This window comes from Belonocnema kinseyi, chromosome 4 (genome assembly GCF_010883055.1).
Source record: "Belonocnema kinseyi isolate 2016_QV_RU_SX_M_011 chromosome 4, B_treatae_v1, whole genome shotgun sequence".
In the NCBI taxonomy this organism is placed as follows: Eukaryota; Metazoa; Arthropoda; class Insecta; order Hymenoptera; family Cynipidae; genus Belonocnema; species Belonocnema kinseyi.
Genome location: NC_046660.1, coordinates 97867359 through 97894307, shown reverse-complemented (window position 1 = coordinate 97894307; position 26949 = coordinate 97867359). Strand labels below are relative to the sequence as shown.

Genomic DNA, 26949 nt, shown 5'->3' with positions numbered 1-26949 from the left:
CCTTCGAACACCATAGTTTTTGTTTTATTTGCGTTAATTTTTAAGCCCATGCTCTTCATGCTTGCATTTAGTTTATTCAACATTCTTTGTAGGTCCTCGATAAACTCTGCGTAACAACCTTATCATCTGCGAACGCTAACCCTCGTACCCTTACTGTTTCGAGATCCACACACTCTTCGTCGAAGAGAGCCATTCTTAAACACTTGTCCATAAATAATATAAATAACCATGAAGACATAACGCATCCTTGTCTAACTCCTGGAATAATATCGAAACATTCACTCAGTTTCCCATTCACTCTTACACTCGCTTTGCTACCTGTGTATATTGTTTTTATAGCTTGTAGGATCCATCCATTGACTGAATTTATTGTAACTTCAGAACATTAACCTAATGGGAAAAATTTCGAGACATCTTTTTCCTCTATTTCGTCAAGTGTTTCAGGGTCCTTCAAAATAATGAATGTTTCGCTTGAAAGAAGAATTCGTTCACAAAATTCATTCCGAGTATTCCTATATAGACAATTGAGGACATTCTTTTCCCAAGTTGAAACGCCCAACCTCGGAAAGAAATTTCCAGAAAGGAGATGATGTTTAATATCGGAAATCCGTGTCGGATCTAGCGGCTCTTGGTTTGCCAAAGCCTGTGCTATTAAAGAAAGAAAAGGAAAAAATGAGGAAAAAAGGCGAAGAGATGAAGAGAGTTTGAAAACGGTAGAAAACGTTGTTAAGAAGACGCTTCGTGAAAAGTCTATATCTAAGAACCCAAGATAGTTGAAGAGTCCGGCGTTGGAAGAAATATCTGGAAGGACGTTGGTCCTAAGAAACCTACCTACTGATATCTTATTTAATTGTGAGCCTCAAACACAAAGTGACAACAAAGAAATGTATAACTAAACCAGCGATATTTATACTTAATCTCGCTTTAAATATTGTGAGAAACAAACCAACGATACTTTTAGAATTATCAAAGCAGGGACTTGAAAGCAGAGTTTATTGCAAGTGGTATTATTAATGAATAATATAAGTAAATATTTAAAATAATAATATTGTACATTTAAATTATGAATCTTGGTAATCTGAATATGAGGCTAATAAAATAACATTAATTTTCACAGAGGTTTTAAATTTAGAATTGATTTAACAGTTTACGTTATAATTAAACAGATTGCAAGGGCTTAATTGAAATTGACATTAGTGGAATTAACAGCAGAATTACTTTTTAAACTGTGCCAAACTTAGATTCAAACTTATTTTTTTCTCCGTATTTCTTCCTAACCGACAATTGTTAGGTGAAGTTCCGATATTGAACGTCATCTGAAACGTATAACGTAACATATCTGATTCAAATATAGAAAAATCCTGGAATCAAGGTTACAGTTGGCTGTTTCAAAAATAAAAATTACTATAATCAAATATATTTTAGTGTTACTGTTTTGATTCTACAGTATTTTTCTGTTTGAAGTACACATTTTTTTCGTGCACAGCTTTTACTCAGCAGTAAAAACTAGCAGCGATTTACTTGTAGCTAACGAAAAAACTAGAGAACGTACAACGTTGAGTATTAAAATACGAACCTGACGAAAAAAATTGAGTTAAAGACGAGCAGAGAGGCTAACGACGATACATTTCGTGGTAACTGCAGAGATAAGATCTATGAAAAGATGTCTGCATTCGAGGACCAGTTTCGGACAACCTCATTAAAACTAGTTATTACAGAAGTCTATGACAAGTTTTTAAAAATACAAGACCTTCGGGACATGGTGAGTGTTCTCGAAATAAGTAATGAGAAAAAATAGTGCCCTTCCCAACATTGCCATCTCAAGTTGTCTGAAAAGCAGGCAGTATTTTAAGAGGATATTGACTTGTTGAAAGTTTCTTAATTATTTTTTATCGATTTATTCTAACTAATCTTTATGGAAGAAATTCAAATTGCAAGCTATGACAAAGATAATTCGTGCTTCAATTTCCCAATTTCATATTATTCAATTTTAAAAATTAAAGTTTAAAACTGATCAATCATTATGTCTTTCGATTTAAAGAGAACAATATTAAACGACTTAATTGGAAACCAAAATGACATCAAATTTGGAATTAAAATCTCTTAATATTGTGTACTTTTAGGGTTAGAGGCGGTGGAAATGAAACTATTTTCAATTCAAAGCGTGCAAATTTGGATGATTTTTGGTTGAAATATATTGAAAACTATCTCAAATAAAAATTTAAAGCATTAAAAACACTAAATTTTCTGATTGAAAGTGCCTGGAATTGAACCTTTTTTCATTCCAAATATTACAAATTTAATAGTTCCAAGTGGAAAGTATTTAAAATAATAGAGCTTAGAATATCGAGCGTTACAAATTTCCAATGTTGCATTTTGTATCTGTCGAGTTTTAATTGAACTTAAAAATGAGGTTATTGCTCATATTTTCTAGACTTAAATTTCAAGATAGAAAAATATTACTTATCCAAATCTATTCATATTTGAAACTGAAAAACATAGACCCACCCACATTAATTGGAAATTAAATTATCGTCGATTGAAATTGAAATTATCCAATTTTAAATACTTCTAGATTTGTAATTTTTTGTTTTTGAAGCCTTCTTTGTTAAAAAAAATAACTTTCAAACTTATTTATTTGAAAGTGAATCGCTGCTTCTACCTTTTTCGTAATTTGTTCATAAGGCATCACACTAATCAGACACATTTTCTAATATCGAATCATATATTTTTCTAACAATTCAATCCATCTGTAAATGAAAAGTGTGAAATTTCTGAATTTTTGGAACTGTTGAAAAAGTATGTGTATAAAAAAAAGTATTTTCGAGCAACAAAAATGGCAAAAAAGAAGAAAAAAGTATGTTTCTTCGAGGGCTGCATTCAGAATTAAAACAAACAAAATAAATTTGTTTCCCATAGAAGAATGCTCAATTTCACTAACAAAAAAACTATTTATTTTGTGAATGTGTCTTTTTGAAACGAATCCACCTCTTTTAAGTTACAGAACTTTTATATTTCAAATAATATAAAAGTTTTCCTTATATAATCAAATTAAAGAATTTATCGAGGAATTTCTCTGAGTATTATAAATCACTATTGGAAGAATATGAAAGGTAATCAAAGGTTACTTAATCGATAATTCGAAGCGACGGGAAGATGTGAACAATTAGACAAAATACAGTACATTGATATTCCCAATATGAAAAAAAAATTCCGCAAAAAAATGTCAGATAATTTTGTTGTAAAATTAAAAAAACCGTATTGGCAGGGCATAAAAGGTCACAAAAGGTTCTTCAATAGCTCCACCAATGCATTTCGAAGACGCGAATGTATAGTATGCCCAACATTAAAAAAGTTTTCCTTGTATAAATAAGATAAACAATATATTTAAAAAAATTTTAAACTGGTACAATTCTGCTCCCGCTCCCAATTCTCTCTTATTAACTGAAGTTTGGTGGGACGGACGTTATAACTACAATCTCCACCATATGACGAATTACTCTCTAAATTTGACATGATTTCGACTCAGAAAACGAGCTTATAGAGCAAAGGTGGTAGTTGGGCGTATGATCTAAACAATTAATAATTTACAAACTATAAAATAGCTTCGGAAAGCACTGGAACTTTAATTAATAAAAGGCATGCACACAGTAAATCTAAAGGTCATGTTTCAGGCGACGAATGGAGACTGGGTGTTTGGAATGCTAGGGGGGTAAATGATCTCAAAGTAAAGGAATTGCGAGAAATATGGACGCGAGGAAACGAGATATTTGATGGGTGCCTGAAACAAAGAAAAAGGGATGCGAAAGTAGACATAGAAAACGGGATGCTGAAAGGCGGATTTGATTATGGTCAGGAGTAAATAGTGAATCACATAGTAGGCAAGGAGTAGGTCTGATTTTGAATGAGAGCGAAGCAGCATCTCGGAGATAATGATTTCCTATCTCCCAGACTGCTGTGGGTTTGAATGTAAGTAGGAATCAGAAGATCATTTATCATAGCGTGCTTCGCGGCAATTGATCGTGATCCCAGAGAAGTCACAGAAGCCTTCTAGAAAACTTTAAATGGCACAATAAATATTTGCGAACATGGGGAAAGAATAATTCTGCTAGGAGAAATGAATCGATGGTTGGTCATCCAAAATCAGGATACAGAAAGAGTACTAGGTGATTTTGGGGATCCAAGAACAAACTATAATGGAGATAAATTAGTTGATCTATGCTTAAAAAGGGGTCTGTTTATTATAAATACTTGATTTAGGCATAAAATGATACACATGTACACTTGGTATAAAGGAAATAGCCACAGTATAATTGACTTTGTTGTTGCGGATGAAAGACTAAGAGAGTTAGTCAAAGATACAAGGGCCATGAGGGGTTCTGAATGCAACATTGATCATTACCTTCTGATCTCCAAAATTAACTGAGAACCTTCAGAAACCGAATGTGCGAATAGATTTCCAAAATAAGATAATTAAAAGCAAAGATAAGAATGTCTAGTGATGCGTGGTGCAATGATGAAAAATCAAGCTGTCCAAAATGCAACGACAGAAGCGTACCGGAGAACTTTGAACAACGCAGGTCTTAAGGATGAGGAAAGAAATAAACGTATAAATGATGATTACAGACATAACATGAGAATACTCAAACGATTAATTAAGGAAAGTAAAGATAAAATTAGAGCAGAAGAAGAGCAGAAAATATAAAACGACTTTGAAGAAATCAAGAAACTGCTTTATAAAAAAATAAAGGCAAATAAAATTACAGAATTTGTCAACATGAGAAATAGTAATGTGGAAATGCTATATGGTGCAGACGGGATACTAGACGCTTTCAGAGACTATTTTAGGGGACGATTCGGAGATGAAGCTATAGGACGCCACAAATGCGATGTAGAACACGATTCGTTAGAAAACTCAATTGAGAAAGTCTGTGTCACTGAGATTAGGGATATAATTAAAAGCTTGAAAAACGGCAAGGCTGCCGAGGTAGACTATATTAACGCTGGAATGCTTAAACACGGTGGCGAGTACATACCACATAAATTGTGCGAACTGATAAATTTATGTTTCGAGATGGGAGACATCCCAGACGATTGGAAAAAAGCGATTATTTTACCAATATACAAAAGAAAGGCAGACAAAAGCGACTGCAATAATTATAGAGGGGGATTAGCTTATTTATCACCGTAAGTAAAATATACTCAAAAATACTTATTCGTAGGGTAATGATAATAACATAAGAAAATATTTGGGAAGCCCGAAGTGGGTTTATGCTAGGAAGGTCATGTACGGATCAAATATTAAGCTTAAGGCAAATCACAGAAAAAAGTTTGAGAGTAGGCAAAAAAGATTTGTGTGCATTTGTTGACCTAGAAAAAGCTTTGGACAAGGTAGATGGAAGTAAGCTTTGGGAAGTCCTGAAATAATATGGAATCAATGGATGGCTCTTATAAGCTATATAAACAATATATACGAGTAGAAAAGAGATTGCAGGGGTAAATAGGAAATTGAGTGACTGTTTCGATATTATACAAGGTGTTAGACAAGGTCGCGCTATGTCTTCATGGTTATTTATATTATTCATGGACAAGTGTTTAAGAATGGCTCTTTTGACGAAGAAGATGTGGATCTCGAAACAGTAAGGGTACGTGGATTAGCGTTCGCAGATGATTAGATTGTTATGGCAGAGTCAATCGAAGACATGAAAAGTATGTTGAATAAACTAAATGCAGCATGAAGAGCATGGGCTTCAAAATTAACGCAAATAAAACAGAACTGTGGTGTTCGAAGGAAAGACTGAGACAAAACTATGCAATATTGTATTAAATAATGAGATAATTGAACAAGTTGATAATTTCGTATACCTTGGTAGCTTATTTACTAGGGCCACATAAACACGAGAGCCTGCATGAAAAAATGCATGGACGTAAAAGAATCTAGAGAAGTATGCAAGGACAGAAAAGTATGGCGGCAAATAGTTAATAAAAAGACTGTCAGTAGAGTGACTGATGCATGAAACAAAAGACCTTAGACACTAATGGACCCAAGTGGGGAACCTCGCATAACGACTTTGTGAGGATCTTCACTTAGGGTGATTGCTAGAGAGATTGATCAGCTGGGTCGAAGCAGTGTTGCGGAACAAAAGTGTTATTTAAATAAATAACACAAGAATTCCAGATCAATCTGAAAATGTTATATCCCTTCCTCACATTACCCCATGCCAGCCGAGTAAGTCACGCCTACCCCGAAAGGGAAATGGCCTAATGGTGTAATAATAATAATAATAATAATAATAATAATAATAATAATAATAATAATAATAATAGCATAAGAGGTCATGGAAGGTTCGACAATAGGCCACTGAACTTTTCTCAAAGACGTGGACAACAATAAATCAGCTATAGTACTGTAGTAAACCCAATTCTCGGTTTAGTAACAGCTAAAGTAACAGTTAATAAACAGTTAGTAACATTTAGTAACAGTTACTAAACCGGAGGAATCATAACGTAAGCAGACAGTGTCGCCTGAACCGTTTCCAATTAGAATGCATAATATTGCGCAATATACTCGACTGGGTAGACGCTCATCACGCCTTTCTACTAAGCTTCTCGTGTTTTTCAAGCCAGATTCGCAAACGGCTCTCTCCCTGACCCCTGAGAAACTGCGTGGGCCAGCAGCTCTAGGATTTACTAAGCCGCGTGTTACTAAAATGCGGTTCTGGTGTATTCATAAAATCAAGAAAGTTTTTCCCTAATAACTAGAACAAAGAATATTTTTGAAAATTATAAATCAGTAATGATAGGTCGAAAGAGGTTCAATAATATTTTGATCGATACATCTTAAACCCACGAAAAAATAAATTAAATATAGTATATTGTTATATTTTTAATATAAAAAAACTTAACTGTACAATTTATCCAAATATAATTGTCATAGATCTTTCAATTTTCGAGATATGGCAAACAAAAAAAGTTCCACATATTTTTTTACATTGCATTTTCGAGCTATAGTGGTCGAATTTGATCGAAATATGTCAAAATAGTATATTTTAAAATTTACATAATTAAAAATCACCCTGTACGAGGAAGTAAAATATGATTAATCATTCTTTCGCCAAATAAGAACCAAATCCTGATATCATTCCTGAAAATTCTCTTTATGACTCAATAGTGAGAGACCCACTTCACTCTGGATTGTAATACTCATAGAATGGCAATCAACGATGACGTAAATTGAATTAATACACTCAACGCTCGACAGCCTATTCCCCATGGCAGTTCAAGGCAGCAACAATATTGCCACTTTATTGACCCAATAGCACTCAATAGCAATGATCCTCTGGGCTATAATCTCTCGAGTAAATTTAATTAAATCGGAATTCACATGTTCGACGGAAAGGATGTCATTAGACCGTACGTAAGGCACTCAATTTGCTGGACAGCAAAGCGTGAAATTTGTGCCTACTTAGAGCTGCTGCAATGAATATGAAACAGTCATTAGCACGCCAATACGAAATCACTTAGCTTAGGCAAAGTGTACAGAGTGGGTGGAAAGGGTTGAAATGGGTGAGAGGGGTATCAATGGGATGTAAATGGGGTGGGAAAGACGTATTGAAATGCATAGCCTGCAGTAGGCATCCCGATGCTGTCCTGTCTGTCTTGCCAGGCGTACCGCAGGTCCAAGCCGGATGAATGCACATAGCTAGTCCGTTAGTATCATCTAGGTAATACCTAGGCCACCTATCGCGAAATCGGTTGAAATGGAAACAGAGGACGGCAGATAAGATCTGCAGTGAATTTGCGCGTTTGTCGGCTTTATTGGTCAGTTGTGGTCACCTGATAACGCAAGATTGTATTACGTCCATAAACTCCCATTGCTGTATTGGTCGTTTGTGTAGAAATATACCGGAAAGGCAGAAACGAAAAGGAAACGAAGGGCGGGCAGGAGGGATAGAACTGGCAAATTGTGTCTCTCGGTACGTTAACCAATTTCGTTTTACGACCGAAGCTTTTGCATACTAGGGAAAAGTGCCATTTTAACTTTTGCGCGAGAATTTTAGTTTGATTTGTATTTGCAGAACAGGTGGATTATGGATTCGTTCTGAAACGAGCTAATGTAAGACATTTATAGGACATTTGTGGTTTTGTAATTGTAATATCAGTATTAATTTCGACGGTCTTATCTTATTGCCTATATCTTATTATCTTATTGTCATTTAGCCGGAAAAATACCCATAATTTTAAGCCAAATATGAGCCTTTTAAGTTGAAAAACGAGTAGTTGAGGCATTTCTGACGTTGAAACTTCAAAAAACCGCTTGTGGAAAAAAGCGCATCTAAAGCTGGCGAGTACCATAAGCACACATTTTATACTTTTTCTTTAAACATGAAATATACCCAATAAATTCAGCGTAAATTCCAACAACGTCCATCACTTAGTCCTAAAAAAGAATATTTTTGACCCTGACTTAAAAAACACGAAGATCTTCTAAACTAAAACCGACCACCTTCATTTCGGACATTTTCATTTGTATGCCCACATATACATAATATAGGTACTTACATTATAAATTTACTAGAGGTTTTGAATTTCTGGATTAATAAAATTATATAGGTATAATATATTATTAACGCTAACTGCAATCCCTTGCTTCATTTATTGAAGAAAATGAACTTAATAACTTCAACATCGAAGATAGTATGTTGTTCATGTAATGAAACTTCTCTTTAGCTATGAAACGGAAACATGGCAGCATGTACAACCTTACAGTATTACATATTGAAATTAATTTATTCGTTTCCTAAATGAACTAAAACCGCGTTCGAAAATTCTACCTTTTTAAAGAGGTAAATGACAAACAAATAGGTGCATATGATATGTGTGAGTTAGATATATGTTGTTAAAGGGTGTTAAAAAAAGGAAAATCGAATCTCCGCTTGCATTTTTGATTTTCTATTCCCCGGGTTTTACAGAATAATTATTTTTTCTCGAAAACGACAGGTCGTAACGCAAAATGATACAAAAGATAAAAGATTGGCTTATCAAAAATAGTATTTTTTCATAAGTTTTTTTTTTGTAATTATACATACTTAGGGTGATAAGCAAACAAAATTATGACAAAGAAACGTTAATTATCTTTTATTTGACTTTCTGAGATGTCCTTAATACACATTTCAATTGATTTTAGGATCTAAGAAGACAATTCACATAATCATGTGAAATTACATTTTTAAAACATTGTTTCAAATAATATGAAAATAATTTTAATTGTATAACAATTTTCTTGGAATATCTTCTTATGCAAGCATAATTATGAAAAATATGATAAAAAAAGTCAGGGGTTAAAGGTCAGGGATCAAAAAAGAGATGTCCACGTTCACCGTTTATAGATTTTAGATGAAACGTCAAACAGAGAGTTACAGAAAGCTCCCTCTCTGCCCCTATGTCATACCGATATTTTCTACTGAAACCATTTAAAACTTGCTGAGAAGCATATTTTTCCAAAAGGTCCCACTATGTTTCTTGAAAGGGTATTGATAATCTATTACAGAGTCAAGAGTTTTACCTGATAAACCCTAAAAAATAGAATAAGCCTTCGTTCACTAAGTAGAATTTTTGAGCCATACGTATTTGAAATCTTTCTAAATTTAGACCAGGAAGTTTAATAATTTTAAGGATTTATCAAAGGATGTCTTTAAATTTGTATATTTCAACTATATATGTAGTTGACAATTGTTTCAACGTTTTCATACAACTTCAGATAAAAAATATCTCTGTCATTTATTGTCTCATGATCAAAAGATTCATTATATTCATCTTAATTATAATAAACCTACCTAAAGTTGAACATTTACATGTGAGGCACATACAGAGAAAAGTCTATTTTTGGGTATTGAGATTAAATTATTAAATATTTACGAATCAATATATTATATTTCAGTCGTGATATAAATAAATATGACAAAGAAGAATAAATCAAATAAATTTTAGAATGATCGGAAATGTCTCTTTAAAGTTATTATGCGGAGAAGCGAAAACGACCTCGGAAAAATATTTAAATTAGGAAATTTTTGAAAGGTGTAAGAATTCAATATCAAAACGATTGACCCGTACAAACTCAGTAACATAATTATTTAAAAATTCCTAAACCTGTTGATTTTTAATTATTTTTATTTAAAGTCTGTCTTCCATTATTAGAACCAAACATATCTAATGACTTGCAAGGACGCTTCTAATGTAAGGTCAAGTAAGGAATTAAAGAAATGACTTCCGTGAAGAAAGAATAAAAACAACTGGTAGAGAAACATGCCTAAGCGTAAACAAGACAGACTCCTCGCTTTATATGCTAATTCTAAGGAAGGCAGAAGCGTGAAATAAATTCACTTGTTAACCTCATGACCCTCTCCCACTTTACATGACACTTTGTTTTGCAATAGAAACACTATTTGAATGAAAATACTTCTGATTCAACTCGTTCCAAGAGAAATAGCTCGATTTTTAGTACTCGGTGGATCTTGAAATTCTAAATTCATATTCCTCTCCGTGACTGTATTCTGCTTGATTCTATCCATTAGCGAAGCAACAGCCAAAGCGGAGTAATATGCAAATTCAATACTGGACTCGACGTTTTATTGTATCGAATAATTGACCGGTTAAATATGCTAGACTATTCCCGATATTAAACGAGTAATGTAGATAGAGACGAATTCTGAAAACCAATAACCAACTTATCGCATATATACCGGCATTGAAATTTAAATAGACTTAAATAATTAACTGCTATTTATGGAAATCAATGTTAAATATGTCTTTAGATATTATACTTTTTCTAGGAATACGAGGTTACAATTCTTTCATTAAAAAACAAACTAAATAAATTGTTTTGGGAGAGTGCGGAAAGTTATCAATCTTTTGTCTCATACTTTTTCCTCATTTTTGTTTAGATATTATGAAAAAATAAGTATCTGAAATATTCTTAATGCATCTTTTCCAAGCTACAAATTAAAACTGAAAAACTGCTAAATAATATTAGCATTAAAAAAAAATTAGATTCTAGTTAGATATAACTTATATTGAGGCAATTGTTTGCAATACAAATAATATTAAATAATACTTCTCGCTTATTAATAAGACCTATCAATAAGCGTAAGCTAATGTAATAAATGTGATTGGGAAATGAGTGTGAAATGTACGAAAAGCCATCGAGTGCTTCTCCCTGAAGCACACGTGCAGTTATAAACAAGGGTTAGTTTATATTTTTAATTCTTAACGTGTGCTAATGCTTTGGCTAATTTTGAAATAAATGTGTGTGAACGCCACAATTTGATTAGGCAAACAATTGTCTTAAGCAAAGTATTCATATTAATTAGTATAAATGATGGACCATTGCAAAATACGTCAAATGACGTGTAAAAGGATCGGAGTGTAAAAATCCAATATTATTTCTGAAGTGGACGGATTCTGTAACCCTAAAAACTTGTATATATTTATATGTATATATTTTTTTCAACAATTGTATGGTTTCAAACGGTAAACTTTTTGTAAATTACTCGCGAGCCGAATACTTTAATTTCATCTGTGTTCCTCATCAACATACTGATACCAACTTTTAAATTCTAACACTTGTTAGAATGCAAGAGTGCAAATTTTCAATTTTGCAAAACATGAAACACAAATAAATCTTGCCCTCTCTTCTCGGCACTTTGTTGAATATGATTTACACCGATTTTTTAAGCACACTAATCTTTCTTTCGTAGAACACTGGCAAGCATACTTACAGAGCTCTCCCGGTGGTAACTCCATTAAATTCCTTGAGCGTAAAACTGTGTAATGCCATTAAGATAAAAAATATACCGCCACCCCAGGGAGCCCCATTCGCGAAAGTCCGTTTCAGCAGAGGCAGCGTGGATATCTGCCTGGTTCGTTTGCTTCAAGCAGAGACTATTTTACATCGCAACGTTGTTGCGCCAAAGTAAGCGTGGCAGCTCGAAAAACTTACGAGGCAGTTAAACAGATCTACCGCGGTTCAGGGTTAACTGCTGCTACATCACCGTCTTCCTTTTCTGTTCCTGTATCATCCCTTCCCCTTCCGATATGGCCGGATCCATGAATGCCATTAAAGGATTTCGAAAGTGAAAATTCTGCAGGCGGTCGTCCGAAATATAATCGTAACTCAGAGTCCTAATTACAACTGGAGGAATTCCTCTATTCATTCTCCACCTAATGCTTCTGTTTTTACGTAAATATACATATATTGAAATTGTAATTTTAACTTTTTGATTAACTATATTTTAATCAAGCAATTTTTCTACACAGGGAATCTGCATTTTAAAATATTCGAGATATTGTTTTGTAAAATTAAATCCTAATTCAAGGTTGCAAGTTTCATTAAAATAAATTATTCTGAAAACATGTTTTATAAAAATAAATATAGTAACGATTGAGAAGTACGGAATTTTAGCCAAATCTAGGTCAATAAATCTACAGATGCATGCAGCTGTCATATATTATTGTATTGTTACAACTCACGAGCATTGCAAGTTAATACATAAAAAACGATTCGCCCCTTTCCGAAAATTCTCAATTTGTATTTAATTAGTTTGAAAAGAATGATACATAAAATAATATAGTAAATTTTGTCTCAAGTAAGTAATATCAGAGGTTATGCATTGATATCGTTCTTTTCTACACCGCGCGAATAATTTTCTAATTGTGCGCTCAAACAAGTCTCTAAATTGTATTTTTTATCCGATTTAAACTTTTTTGTTCACAATTTTGTTATCCTATATGTTTTCTTTTGAATGCTGCTATTTGTAATGATTTCTAACTTTTTAATATGAAAAATCACACAATTGTATGTTATTACATTATTCTGAATGTATTTCAATGAGGAAGCTACCGATTTTAAATGTTCTTGAAGTTTCAAAGCTTTCCAAACAAGTACATTGTACAGTGAACCCCGTAGATACTGCCCCTGGAGTTAGTTCTTCCAAGAATTGATGCTGCGTCGCGAGGATGGGTTAGCAGAGCTGCGGGGGATGTGCCGACAAACAGAGAAAGAAACAGGAGAAACACAAAATAGTTCGGAGTCCCACGATATAGGTACGCCGTCAGCCCTAAATCGGCACTAACTCCTGGGTTCACTGTCATGAAATTTAAATAAAATTGAAGATGTACAGGTTTTTCATTTTAGAAGTTTTAATTTTCCATGGACCACGTTTCAAATAAAATTTTTCAGTGTTTTTATACTGATTATTATCTAACATTTATGTTTATTATTGAATTATTATTTTTTAATTCCGGTGGCTTAAATAATAAAAATAAACGAGACATTATTTTAACTATAAAAATACCAAAAAATAAACTACTGCACAAAATAATTGTTTTCAGTTTACTTCTGCAATATTAAAAATATCATTGACTTAAGTTTTTATTACAATTTATTTTTCTGCACAATAAACGCAAAGCAACAAAAACAGTTTTATTTCATATCAACGTACCATGAGCAATTCCATAATCGGTTCATTCTTTTGGACCCACAAAAAATTTATTATTACAACTTTTGCTTCATTTACTACTTTCATAGTTGTATATTATGCAACAAGGATAAGTGTAATTTTTTCAGTAAGAATCTCGTAAAAAGTCTCCTTCCCCTTCACGCATATGATATTTTTGAAAAAAGTAAATAATTCCTAACACGATTGGAACAGAGGCAAGACTTCTTCGAATATGGCGGAATTTCGGAAACTTTATTTTAATTTTAATATGAATTTAGAAAGTGTCAGCTCATCACGCATTTTTTGGAAATTTATGATATATTTATAAATTACTAAAAATGTTGGGAATTTTTAAATTTTTGAAAATTGACAATAATTCGGAGTATACAAAAAATGCAAAAGATTTTTCTAATTTATAGTAAACTATGGTAATTTATCGGTAAGTTATTGATCATTTATGGTATGTTATCGCTTCCAATTAGTCCAACTAGTCAAGTCGTTTTTCCACTTTTATTTTCTAGAGCTAAAGTATACTTTTGTTCCCTCGTACGTCACCATGCTTGAAACGCTCTAGTTTATCCCCGCTTACCAGGTATCGAAAATGGCTAAAATCATGCTTAAGTTATAAAAATGATTGTTATTCGTTGATTGAAAACTTGGAGATAGTAAAAACGACAACAATAATTGAAAAAGAAAATATAGACATTGGAAACGACTAACAAGATTCTCAACTCGTTTACTCCAAATGAAGGCTTTCTTTTAAACAGAATGAAATTGCACATACTATTCTACGTAGAAAATGCAAAATGCACTGCGGTATCCTTATATTAAAAAAACACAAGTCAAAAAAATGCACAAGCAACCCTAGGGTGTCGTTTGTCGCAGCCGGTGGCTAGAGATTATCCATTAAAATGCCATAAATATTCTAATTTCATGGGGACGTACCACAACAGCTTCAGAATCAACGCTGCGATCTTTGGCATTATATCGAAGGTAGTAAAGAAGATAAGCCGACTTGAAATTGAGTGTACTACACTTGTTTTAGACTGGTAATATAAATTCATTGATTTCGAAGACTGTGTTGGAAAAGATAGAATCGCGTGTGTGCAGGACTGGTTGCGAAATTGTAGAGACCGTGACATTGGGGCGACTTCGTGTGGAAGGGTTCGAAGAACGAAGGGGTAACGGAAAAGTGGAGAGTGAAACTGAGAGCGAGTGAGTGAGGAGTAAGAGAGAGGGAGGGTGAACAGGAAGGTTGATAGTCATTGAGGTTTGAAGAGACGAAGTAAAGGTATGATACGTGTGCACAGCATTGATCGTACCAGTTTCCACCTTTTACGAAGGCTTGACTTTTCCTTTTTATCTCGCATGCATTCTTCCGATTTTCTGATTGTGTTTTAAATATGGAGATATAAAGATTAAATTCTTAAATAAAAAACACATGTGTTTCTTAAAAACATGTTTTGTGCTTTTTTTTTAAATTAAATTTTTCTTTGAAATATTAATTATGCATTACATTTTTTATTTTGAGGATACATCTTTTTCACTCAAAAGTCAACTAATCAGACGAAAATTATCTTTTATGCTAACATTTTTATTTTGCCATACAAAGTTGTTTTCCACCTCGAATCTTTGATTCCAGGTGTAAATTTCGATCGATGATGCTATAGTTTCTTCCAAATTGAATAAAAAAACGTTTTAATGGTAAATCCAAGAACGGTCTTGAACTAATTTCTTCTGCAAATTATTTTGTACCTTTTTTTTGTTCAGGTCCACTGTGGGGCAGCTCCAAAGGCCCCACGCCTCTAGGAATTAGCTTACCTTTCTGCATAGGTTGAACCACCACTGTCTTAAATAGTACTTTTTGTCATTATTAGAGTTTTCTGCAGTTAAAAGATATAATGATTTTTCAACACATTCTTGGAATATTCTTCATTCAATTTAAAAAAGATTATCATTATCGTAATGCTTTGAAGCCGTTCAGGATGATTAGTTAGAGGTAAATAAAATTGATAAGTATTTTTTTATTTTTAAAGAATGTTTACAAGCTTTTGTCGAAGAAAAAGTTCTGTTATAAAACTTTAAAGGATTTGTACTTTTCGATATTACAATTGGCATAGAAAAGATCCGCATAAATTTATTGAAATTTATTGCAATTGAATGAAATACCCAAAAAATGTATTTTAATTCAAAGAAATTCCCTACCATTCCATGAAAGACAGTTTAGAAGTTAATAAATACTACAAACCTAATACGCTGCCCCGACCAGCAACCGAGTATAAATGGTTAGAAGTATTTTTTGCAAAATTTAAAATTGCACCTTGATTTTTTTTAAATCAAAAATATTTATGACATTTTTTGAAGTGAAACTTCTTTTGGGACCGAACTGAATTGTAAGAAAGGACCGAACGACTGGACTTCTTTTTGTAACGGTGTCTCCCTTTTGTGGAGCGATTCGCAATCGTTCTACTATCGGCGAGAAAATTCGAGTCCTCTGGCTTTGACGTTGAATAAGTATGTGAAGAAAAAATGGTAGGTTAATGAAAGAGGTATCATTTTAAAGGTGCAAATGAAGATAATGAAGTGATTTAAATTGGGGGTAGTTAGTTGAACTATCTATAATAATTTACAATTTGAAGGAAGTATATGGTTCTTGTTATCCTCGTACAAATTGCGATATTTGAAGTCAGTTTTTTATATAGGAAAGCTAGTGCGAGAGCCTAGCGTGGTGCCGTTTTTTCAGGAAATCGTCCTCGGTTTTTCTCAGCCCGACCTTCCCAACTTGTGCCTACGAGCCTCACTATGGCCTTCAAACCCTTTCCCTGCGTTGAGGAAAACCGAGGCCGATCCCCTGAAAAAACGGCACCACGCTGGGCACTCGCACTTGCTTTCCTATACAAAAAACTGACTTCAAATATCGCAATTTGTACGAAGACAACAAGAAGCACATACTTTCTTCATATTGTAAACTATTACAGATAGTTCAACTAACTATCGCCAATTTAAATCACTTCATTATCTTCATCAGAACTGAAGATAGTGCGGTCACATATTTATTCACAAAAAACGAACAATTATTTATATTTTACAAATTTTTCGACAGCAATCTGTACAAAAATGTTTAATGTACCACCATGAATTTTTTCAGATTTTTCCTATTATTTTTTCTATAAAAAAGTATGCTTCAAAGTTCACTGTTTTTAAAAGCTATCAAATTTCCTTACTTTTCATCAGATTTTCAGATCTGTATGCTACAAATAATTTTTTGGAATATTACTTTTCGGCTTATTAACGTACAGCATTTGAACCTTTAAAATGAGACCTTTTTCATTAACCTACTATTTTTTCTTCACATACTTATTCAACGTCAAAGCGAGAGGACTCGAATTTTCTCGCCGATAGTAGACTAGATTCGTCTTCGACATCCTTACTATTGCCACAATGAACAAGCATGCCTATTCTTTCTCTCTCTCTGCACTCTCTCATTATACAATCTTCTTAAAACTCATGGTGATTCTTCGCGAAAAATTTCAAAGTTAATTTATCAGAGTTTAACTTCCGCCGTGTGTCTCCCTACTGCCACACACTGTTTTTCCAATTTTGGATGTTTTTTTTCTCTAGAAAGAAAGCTTAGTATTTTTACATAGAGATTCTTCAATTTGATACCTGTGTATGTATTCACAAAAGTTCAAGAATGGCTATTATTTGAAAGTTAATCGAATTTTTCAAAGTGTGTATCGTATGATATTCATGTTACCGAATTCTTTGACATTTTTTCAATCATTATAATGAGGTTATTTTGTGTTCCGCTAGTTCACTCGTTTTGTTCCAAAAATTATCAGTTTTTGACAACGACCCTTATGAACCTTATTTCTTCATGTTTTTATATTCTGTTGAGTTATCGCGGTAGAACTTTAGACTCTCGAACTGAGATTAGATTTATTTGATTAATTTATTGAAATAAAGTATTTTTAGAAAAGACATACAACTGAATTATCTGCATCTCTGATTAGGAATTTGCTTCTAGTATTTCAGAGGCATATCCATAATTTTGATAGGTAGTGTGCATTGCGAGTAGGCCTTGGTTGCACGCGGTGGCTCACATCGACCTTTGAATTTCCATTTCGATAACTGCCAGCAGTCACGCCAGAACAAGACGAATAATGTTTGCGGTCTCGTTGGCAGGACACGCCAGCGAACTCGACAGGAGGGTTCAAAAGCTAAACCGGTGACAGTTACAATATTCTCCAGTTGGAAACCGGATTCTCAGAGCACTCGAGGATGGATACTAGTGACCTCTATTATAGCCTGTGGCGGTACCAGGTAGCCACTGGCTGGCATAGCATCCCGAAGCGATGCGGTAGTTGGGCAGCAACGCGGTATAGATGATTCTGTACAACACGGTCTAGGAACCAAAAGCACAGGACTCATGGTAGAGGAAGGCGAGAGTGGAGAGATGATCAAAGTCCGACTGCATGTCAAATGGAGGCTGGCCTCTCAGTTACAGTGGTGGCTGACCAACTCAGATCATCTACCACTAGTATCTCCACTCAACCCGTCTGCTCTCTTTACTTCTCCGTCATTGGTTGCTCCTTATATCTCCCTGCAATTCACCCTATTCACCCTGACCCGTCTCAGAAAACCGCAGGTTACAGCACTGCACGTAATTCGTTTCCTAAGGCATAATTTAAATTTCACTATTGTAGATCCTCCACTCCAAGCTCTGCACAGATATCATCCTTCAGCGACACCACTCTAAATTTACTTAACACATTCTCTATCAATAATCGCTTTTTGTTCAATCTGCATGATAGTCGACATGTTTCAAGCTTATAAAACGGGCGCAGAAGCATTTTTATTTCCGGAAAAATAGCGGGCGGAAAAGTTCCACTCCGCGTCGGCTTCTCACACATGATGCGCGGGACTTATCGTGCAAGCTAAACAAAAAATATATTAAGAAACTGAGATATAACTGGCAAGGAACACCTTGCCAGTTGTGGCTAATTGTGTAAGATTTGGATAAATTTTAAATAGGAAGAAGCAAGCATGTCGCTTTATAATTGTTAGAAATCTTATTTATTACCTGTTGGAAACGCAACGGATTTAAGCTTCTGCTTTCGCAAAGAACAACAAAGATCTCGGACCGAACTAAGAATTTTAATCGACGTTAATATACCACCTTAATGAAACAGTTTTAGGACTTTATTTTTAAAATCAAAAATACAAGTTTATTCATCATAATCGATATTGTCCTCTTCAAAGTACTCCCCATCGACTACAACGCACTTATGCCAGCGCTTGATCCAATCCTCGAAACATTTTTTATAATCGGTTTGCGGTATAGCCATCAGAGCCATCTTCGATTTTTCCGTGACCTCATCTCGGGTGCTGTAAGGCGTTCCGCGGAGCGGTTTCTTGAGTTGGCCGAATAGGAAAAAGTCCCAGGGAGACAAATCAGATGAATTCGATGGTTGTTGGATGGTATTCGTTTCGTTTTTAGCCAAATGCAAAAGAAGAATTGAAATCAGCAAAACGAGAGCGCCAAACGATGACGAGTCCTAAAACTTTTCGATCAAGGTGATACATGAACCAAGAATTTATTACATTAATTATTGTCCAGCCCTCTAAAACGAAAGGAATTAGTCAGCAAGCATGAAATAAACGCTACTTCGTTTAAAATTTGGTGACAATTGCATTGAGATTTTAAATTAAGAAACGAGTATGCACGGAGTGAATAGGGCAAATCGAGAAGCTATTTTAGCTTCTGAAATACTAATAATAATATAAGAGACGGCAGATTTCGAAAGGGGAAAGAAAATTCGCAGTTTTTGGTATGAATTTTCTTGTATACGAATTTTACATTTGATTGTAATAACTTGAACGTGTTTCTCAGTGAAAATGAAACTTGCATGCAAAAATGATAGAGGCTATTTCAAAGAGAGAGAGAGAGAGCGTGTACAAACAAATTAAAAGACCTCAACACATTCTTTTCAGACGTGTGAAGCGTGACAATGGCCTAGGCCCTAGAGCTCTTTGACATTAGCAGTGCAACCATAAAGCGTCGAATTAGTCACGCTGCGTGGTAATAGCAAAGTTCAAACTATCATACCAACGAGTAGAGTCACGTACTAAGCATATGCGTACCTCTCTGGCAATAAACGAATGAAATGGCGAGATACGTGTGAAACACTGGCGTAGCAAATATTCCAGCTTTAGCATTTAGTCGCTGTATTTCGTTGTTGCGGAGTAGAGTCGAGAAGTGTCGATAGGAATTAGTGTTACTGTGTTCGAATGTCTCCACTAAGTCCCTTAAGCTCAGCACTCATATTTATCGTGGAAAAACACATCACAGACGAAGAAAAACTACAATGATAAATAAAATACTTCAATCACGAAGAGAATAACGCAAAAATCGTACATATGTATTTACATGTGGTAAAATACAAATTTTTTTTAAACAATGGTTGCAAAAGATAGTTTTTTAACCGTATTCTAGTCATTTTTTAATCTCTTACATAAGCTTTTCTCTGCTAAAACTTTAAGCCTAAAGATTAGAGACTCGGATTGACTAGAAGGCTTACAAAAGTCGCATTAGTCGCTAAAAATTACAAAGAAGATCGCATGGAATTTCAGAAAAAGTCGTATCAAATTTTTGAAGATAATAAAAAAGTAGTACCACACTCCAAATAACTGAAAGAGATATTTTACTTTTTTAGGACTTTTTAATCTAAACTCGAAAAAGTTCTCGCCTGTCATTAGCATTTTCGACTCGTTTATAGATTTAGAATTGTCAAGAAGTTTAGGATAACATCGAAACCTCTGCCTATGCTTCTTAATCTTTTCATAACTTCTTCGGAACCATTTATCAGAAATTCTACTCAGAATTTTAGTATAGAAGAAGGTAAACACAACCATAAATTTTGAGTCTTCGGTTATGCCGGACTTTAGTAAATCTGACATCAGAATGCCATCTATTATAATCATCGCTTTACTCGCTTTACCTAAACTAATTTAAACACCTTGTCTCTAAATTTAGAACTTTGACATTCAAAAGAAAGAAAAAAATATAAATAAAAGAGAACTTTCAATCCAATACGATGAATTTTTTATCTAAAAAAGCCAATGTTCAACAAAAAACTGACATTTTCGAGAAAAAAGGTGACTTTTCAACAAAATAATTATATTATCAACCAAATAGTCGAATTTTTAACCGAAAATTTTTTAACTGTAATTAAAATTTTTAACTGTAATTAAAATTCAAGATAATCGATTTTGAACGTTTTAAGCATGAAAATGTCGAGCTTTTAAGGCTTAACACTTGAAGAGATTAAAACATTGCAAACGGATTGCCAAGATTAGCAATTGTTTAATTTCAGACAATCTTAACTAAACGTTTTATATTTGTAAACACGAACAAAAATAGATGTTAGCACAGACTATCTAGATATTAATAGGTAATATCTTAGCGATTTAACTATGGGACAGAAATCTAGATACATCCGTAGATATTAAAAAGAAGATTTTAACTGACAACATCCTAGATATTAAAGGGCAGAATCTAAGATATTCAAGAAATATTTTTTAATTGTTCAAAAATTACCTGTAAAGCATGCAATTTTCTATAAAATGCAAAAGAATGATAATATCGTAGTCCTCTGTTTTTAAAAAGCGAATCCTCAAGCATTCGCCTTTTTGCATAATTATGTGATTTTTGTGTTGAAAAGATAACACATTGTTCAAGGCTAATATGAAAGATGCCTGTAGCTGAGTCCTTATTTTCTTGAGAAAATTATAATATTTCCAAACATATTTAATTCATTTTCCACCAAAACTTATAGTACAATAGATATCCGAAAACCCACAATACACACGATGAAAGCTCAACATACAGACAAAGCGGGGTTAAAATCTGTTGTCGCCACGCCACATGTCAGCAACCATGCTCCGATAAAATTTAGCTTTTTAATATCTTAGATATTAACTGTTAATATCACACATTTTATACTTTCAATATAAACAGATATTACCCTTTAATATTTTGTATGTTGAATAGAAGATATTAGATATTATGCCGTAACATCTATATATTATGGTTAAATATCAAAGTTTTTAATATTTGCTTTTCAATATCTATTTTTCTCCGCAAAGCTTCAATAAGAAATTATTTAAATAACCCTTTTGGACTATCTTTTTCTAGTGACTATAGACTGCTCAAGTGAACATTTCGTTTTCTACCTATATATCTCGCGTGAGTTACAATTTCCTCGCTATTTTGCTCGAAGCACGTACACCATCCAACGATCATGTAAAATACGTACGTATGAGCACTCATACTGTCAATGCGTTTGATAGGGGAGTGAAATCCACATTTTGGGAAAACTGAAATGTTTTATATTATTAGTTTAAAGTGTAAGAACATTGTTAGCACAAAAAAATGATTTTGAAAAATAGCTGCAATATTGTTCTACATCGTAGTATCTATTTTGCAAATATTTAAAATGAAATTTCTTTTTTCTTTTTGTCAGTTGTCATCGATTATAGTTCTATGCATGTTATGAGTGGAGAGTTGAAAATTGGACAGCGGTTTTGAATTTCGACTGTTGAAGCTGTTTACCTTGTCTGAACAGACTCTATAAAGGCTCTCTAACTTGTAGACGATGAAAATCCCTGTTCATAGCTTCCGAGGTCCAAGTGTCTGTTTTGCTAGTTTGCATGTTATATTCACTTCCGGTATGCGGCTGCGAGAAACGTTAGCAATTACGCGAGCTGGTTTTAGAGAAAATGTTATGGTTCCAGATTTATAAATTGAGAATGATACAAAAATTTTATAATTTGTGTCACCAAGTTCCTTGTCAAATCTCGGTATTAAAAAATTGAGATATAAAAAAAGACTTACCCTTTGTGGTACGCCCATCCTTGCTCGATTATGTTTTGGAGAACCCTGCGTGTGACCCTGTTTTTCTTTTTTATGCGTTTTGAGCCCTCGTAGTAGCCTCGAGAACGTTGTTTTCTTTTTACTCGTGTTGTGTCCTTGTTCTGAAAAGCAAAGCATGTATTATTTATATGTACTTTTGTCAGAGGTCTCACGTCTGCGAAGGGCATTGCTGTACTCCAATAACTTTCTATAAAATTTTAGGATCCTAACTTACAAAGATTTTTTATAGATGCGTTAAATAAAGAAACACGAGTGCCTGAAATCTAGTGAAAACAGTTTTTCTTACGAAACCTTAGAAAATAGTTTATTACACTGAGAAAAATTGATTGTACCGTTAATCATATTGCATACACATACTACAGATAATGAGCCGAAAAATCTGAATGATATTTCGTAAAATCCTGGATTATAACACTCAAATTCTGAATTTTACGGATTAATATCTATAAATCACCCTCCCAAATTTTTAAAACCAAAATCATAAACGGTATAATGAATTTTTCTCAGTGCATTTTCGTTATCCTATTAACCATGAAACAACATTTGGAATTTTCATTATATTAAACTTTTTCTAAAGTCTCATAATTTAAACGCGAATAAACAAATTCATTGAATGTCTGAATTACTGTAGACGAAGATCGAAACATTTTCAGGACTCTGATCGACTTGATAGATTTAAGTTAAATTTTGACAGGAAACAAATTTTCAAATGAAAGAAGTTTATAATTTATATCATTCTTCAACTTCAGGAACATTATAAACTTGAAATTACTCAACAATTAAGGCTTTAAATTTAAAACTACATAATTAGGATATTATGTTATACATTTTTTAATCATTTAAGGTTCAGAGCCCAAAAAGCTTTCGTAACTCTCGAAGATGAAGATGAAGATGCGTTCACGGTCTCGTTCTGTCTCTCCCTCTCTTTCTTTCTCTCTCCCTCGCTTTCACTCTAGCTTTCGATCGCTCACTCACTCGTTTTTTAAAACGTCCTAAAGTGCGCTATCGAAAAAATTGAAATAAGACACTAGTTATAAGACTTTATGTAAATAGCTGTGAATAACTGTAAATAGTGAGGATATGCTTTTTTTTAAATAAGTATGCGGAAGTATTGTAGGAAATGGAGGTCATGTAAATCATTAGGCTTAGGGGGCACATCATGAATAAAGAAGGGTAATTTTTCCCAAAAAAGGGGCAATATTTTCTTTGAAATAAAATCGATTCAAATGCAATATTGAATTCTGTACGAAGCGCTTTAAATTCCTAAGATTTCAGGTCGAACATATTGCATTTCCAACAAACTAATTGAAGTTTCAAATTAAAAAGATGAATTTTTATCAAACGAAATGAGTTTTCAAGTTAAGGTCGGATCGTTTAGAAAACAGTTGACTTCTAAACTCAAAAGAATAATTTTAAATCAAATATTTGCATTCATACAAAGAATAATCTACAACCATACAGTTCCATTTGCAACCATATAGTTGAGAACTTTCAGGCAAAAGAGACCAATTTTTAAAAATGTATCTTAAATTTTAGAAAAATTTTAGCTTTCAAGCCAAAAAGACCATTTTTTTTAAAGGACTATTGAATTATCAATCTGAAAAGTTCCATTTACAACAACAAAAAATCATTTCCAACGTAGGAAGCTGAATTTTTAACCAATTAGTTTAATGAAACAAATAATTAATTTTCAGGCAAAAAGATGAACTTAAGTACCTCACTGCATACGGGCGTAAGTGCAAAATTTCGAAAATCGGATCATTGGCTTGAAATACTTGTTTCCCACTACCTCGTGTCCCTATAGAGATTTTAGGCAGGTTCGACCCGAAATTAGCTCTAGAAAAAAATTGTATACGGGCGTAAGTTGCAATAAAAAAATGAAATACATGTTAAAACATTTTTACTTGAAAATTGTATAGGGAGAATATATATTAATATAGAGTTACAATCATTAACATTAGTAAAACCTCATAATGCGGCATAAAAACTTGAAACAAAATGCAATGGCTTAATGAATGGACAATAGTTTACTATGCCGCCAGTATATAATGAACTGAAGTATATACACAGTATCTATTCATCCTAGTATACGAATACAACCAATCTCACGAATAATCGAATGAATCGAGGTTAACCTCAACATCGCTATCCATTAAAGGATAATACAGGTATGCCGTTAGTTACTCCCCCGCCCCTGTTCCCTTCGCTATATTGTATTAGTGTCAATGCATCCGTTCATTAGCGACAATGGTGTCACTATACACGATCCTAATTAGTTTATATTCAGGAAGAAAATTTACCTATGGAGAAATCACAAAAATTGATAAACCAAAAATTATTGGAAGAACCAAGCTTTAAAGATAATTTAATGAAACAATTTACCAATTTTAATTTGTCTCTCTATGATGATTTTTTGGTTGGTATTTATTGGCTGCGTTAGTAAACAGTAGTTCCATGCTTTAATTAAGAGCGTTCATAAAGCAATGATTGACAATAACTGTAGGTAACGATTGTGGTAGACGAAATTTCTCGTTACGACAATTTGAGGGTCTAATTAGCGCACGCGTTATACATAAAGAGGAATAAAATCATTCATCCGCTAAATGGATAATGCCATCGTGTAATTATTGCGTGTTGTGAGTGAATAGCGAGAGTGCGGTATTTATTTTTTTTAATTAAACCTTTATGCTACATTGAGGATATAAAAATGGTTTGTAATTGAATTAAAAGCAGAAAATTTAGTATAAAAATACTTTAAGACAATTTAGTTGTATAATATCTCTAATTTTTTTAATACATAAATTTCAATAGAGAATTAATCTTTTGAACCTATATTTTAATTTATAAGAAAATAAAAAAACATTTAAATGACGATCGACTGTTGGGAATACGGTAAAAAAGTGAATACCAGGATCCTCAAAATGCAAAAATTGAAGAATCAATAAACATATTAATATGTGATATTTTTTCACGGATTTGAAAGCAAATACTTTGCAGAATTTGTATGAAAATATGTATGGGAAAATTGAAAAATGTCCTCTCGAGTTCCGACACAGGCTTCGAATCCAAATCTACAAATTGCCGTCCGGTAAGTACACTTACTCAATAAGCTACGGAGTGGAACCAGGCTTGGGTTAAAATCCCGGCGGAGCGAGAGAGGATTTTTTCATAGCTAAAGAACAAAACCCATTTTGTTTTCGCCTTGAAGATCAAAAATTATCATTTCATCGAAATGCATTTGTTTTATTAAATTAAACCCTTCTTCATAATATTTATTGAATAAAATAAATAAGTGAGTAATACCATGTTTTAAAAATAAAATAACTGCAATGAAAACGTTCTATCGGCTGCATTAACAGGGTGGCGGAAAAACTTTAATTTTTAAATTTCATGATTTCACGCTGAATTTTCCTGGACCAATTTTTCATTATCCCTGACCATTGATATTTGAGTACCAGAATTTTATACTTATAGATTTTTTACATAGAATATGTTATAAACAGGATGAAAAAATAAAATTTTGTATTAAAATTTAAAATAGCCTTACTGATTTCAACCAAAAAAGATGACTCTTCTACCGTCGATGTGAAATTTTAAACCAGAAACGGCGACTTTTTAACAAAGTAGTATAATTTTTAACCCGAAAGTTAAATTATGATACTTCAAATATAAATTATCAACTAAATGGTCTGATTAAAAAAAAAGATAAAAAATAGAGCATCAACTAAAACATTTCGATCAAATAATTACAATTTGAAAGATAGTAGAATTCTAAACAAAAAAATGTTAATACAAAAGAACGAAATTTCTGTCCGCATACAAAAATGATCAACAAAACAGTTACGTTGCATTTCCACCATATATTTGAATTTTTACTGTCAGCTGAATTGTCAACAAAAAGATTATTGCTTAACAAAAAATGTAATGGTTAATATTTCGTCCGAAAAATATGAAATTTTTATCCAAAGAGGTGAATTTTAAAATCAAAAAGACGAATTTTCAACCAAAAGATTAATTTTGAATACAAAATGAAAATTTTCTAAAAAGTACATAAATTGTTAAACAAATATTTGAATTTTCAGCTTAAGAAGAAAAATTTCTCCCAAAAATAGACAAAATCAATTTGCAGTAGAAAAAATTAATTTTTAACAAAATTTTCAACTAAATAGTTATATTTTTAACTAAAATGATGAATTTTCGAACTAGAAAGATTAATTTTTAATGAATACATATTTCTTAGCCCAAACATATCCATCAAAAAATAATTTATTAACAAAATTGTTCAACCAACCAAATAGTTCATTTTTCACAGAAAAAAGAATAATTTACAACGAATAATGAATTGTTAGATATATAAATATATTTCGACTAAGAAACCTTGACTTTCTACCAAAGCTGCATCACTGTCCAGAAAAATAGTTGAATCTTCAACCAAGAAAGATTTCAGTTGAATTTTCAACAAAAAGTTATTGTTCTACCAAAAAGGTGAATTTTGAACTAAAAATATAATCATCAGGA

The 26949-nt window shown here is 33.0% G+C and overlaps 1 protein-coding gene across 1 annotated transcript in view; it reads right to left on the bottom strand.

Annotated features, from left to right (window-relative positions):
• LOC117171200 (SAM and SH3 domain-containing protein 1-like) overlaps positions 1-26949 on the bottom strand; it is a 574484-nt gene that overhangs the window by 94543 nt on the left and 452992 nt on the right. Inside the window, exon 3 of the mRNA XM_033358281.1 lies at positions 22393-22532. Within this exon, the coding sequence (XP_033214172.1) occupies positions 22393-22532 (140 nt within the window). The remainder of the gene's footprint in view (positions 1-22392; positions 22533-26949) is intronic.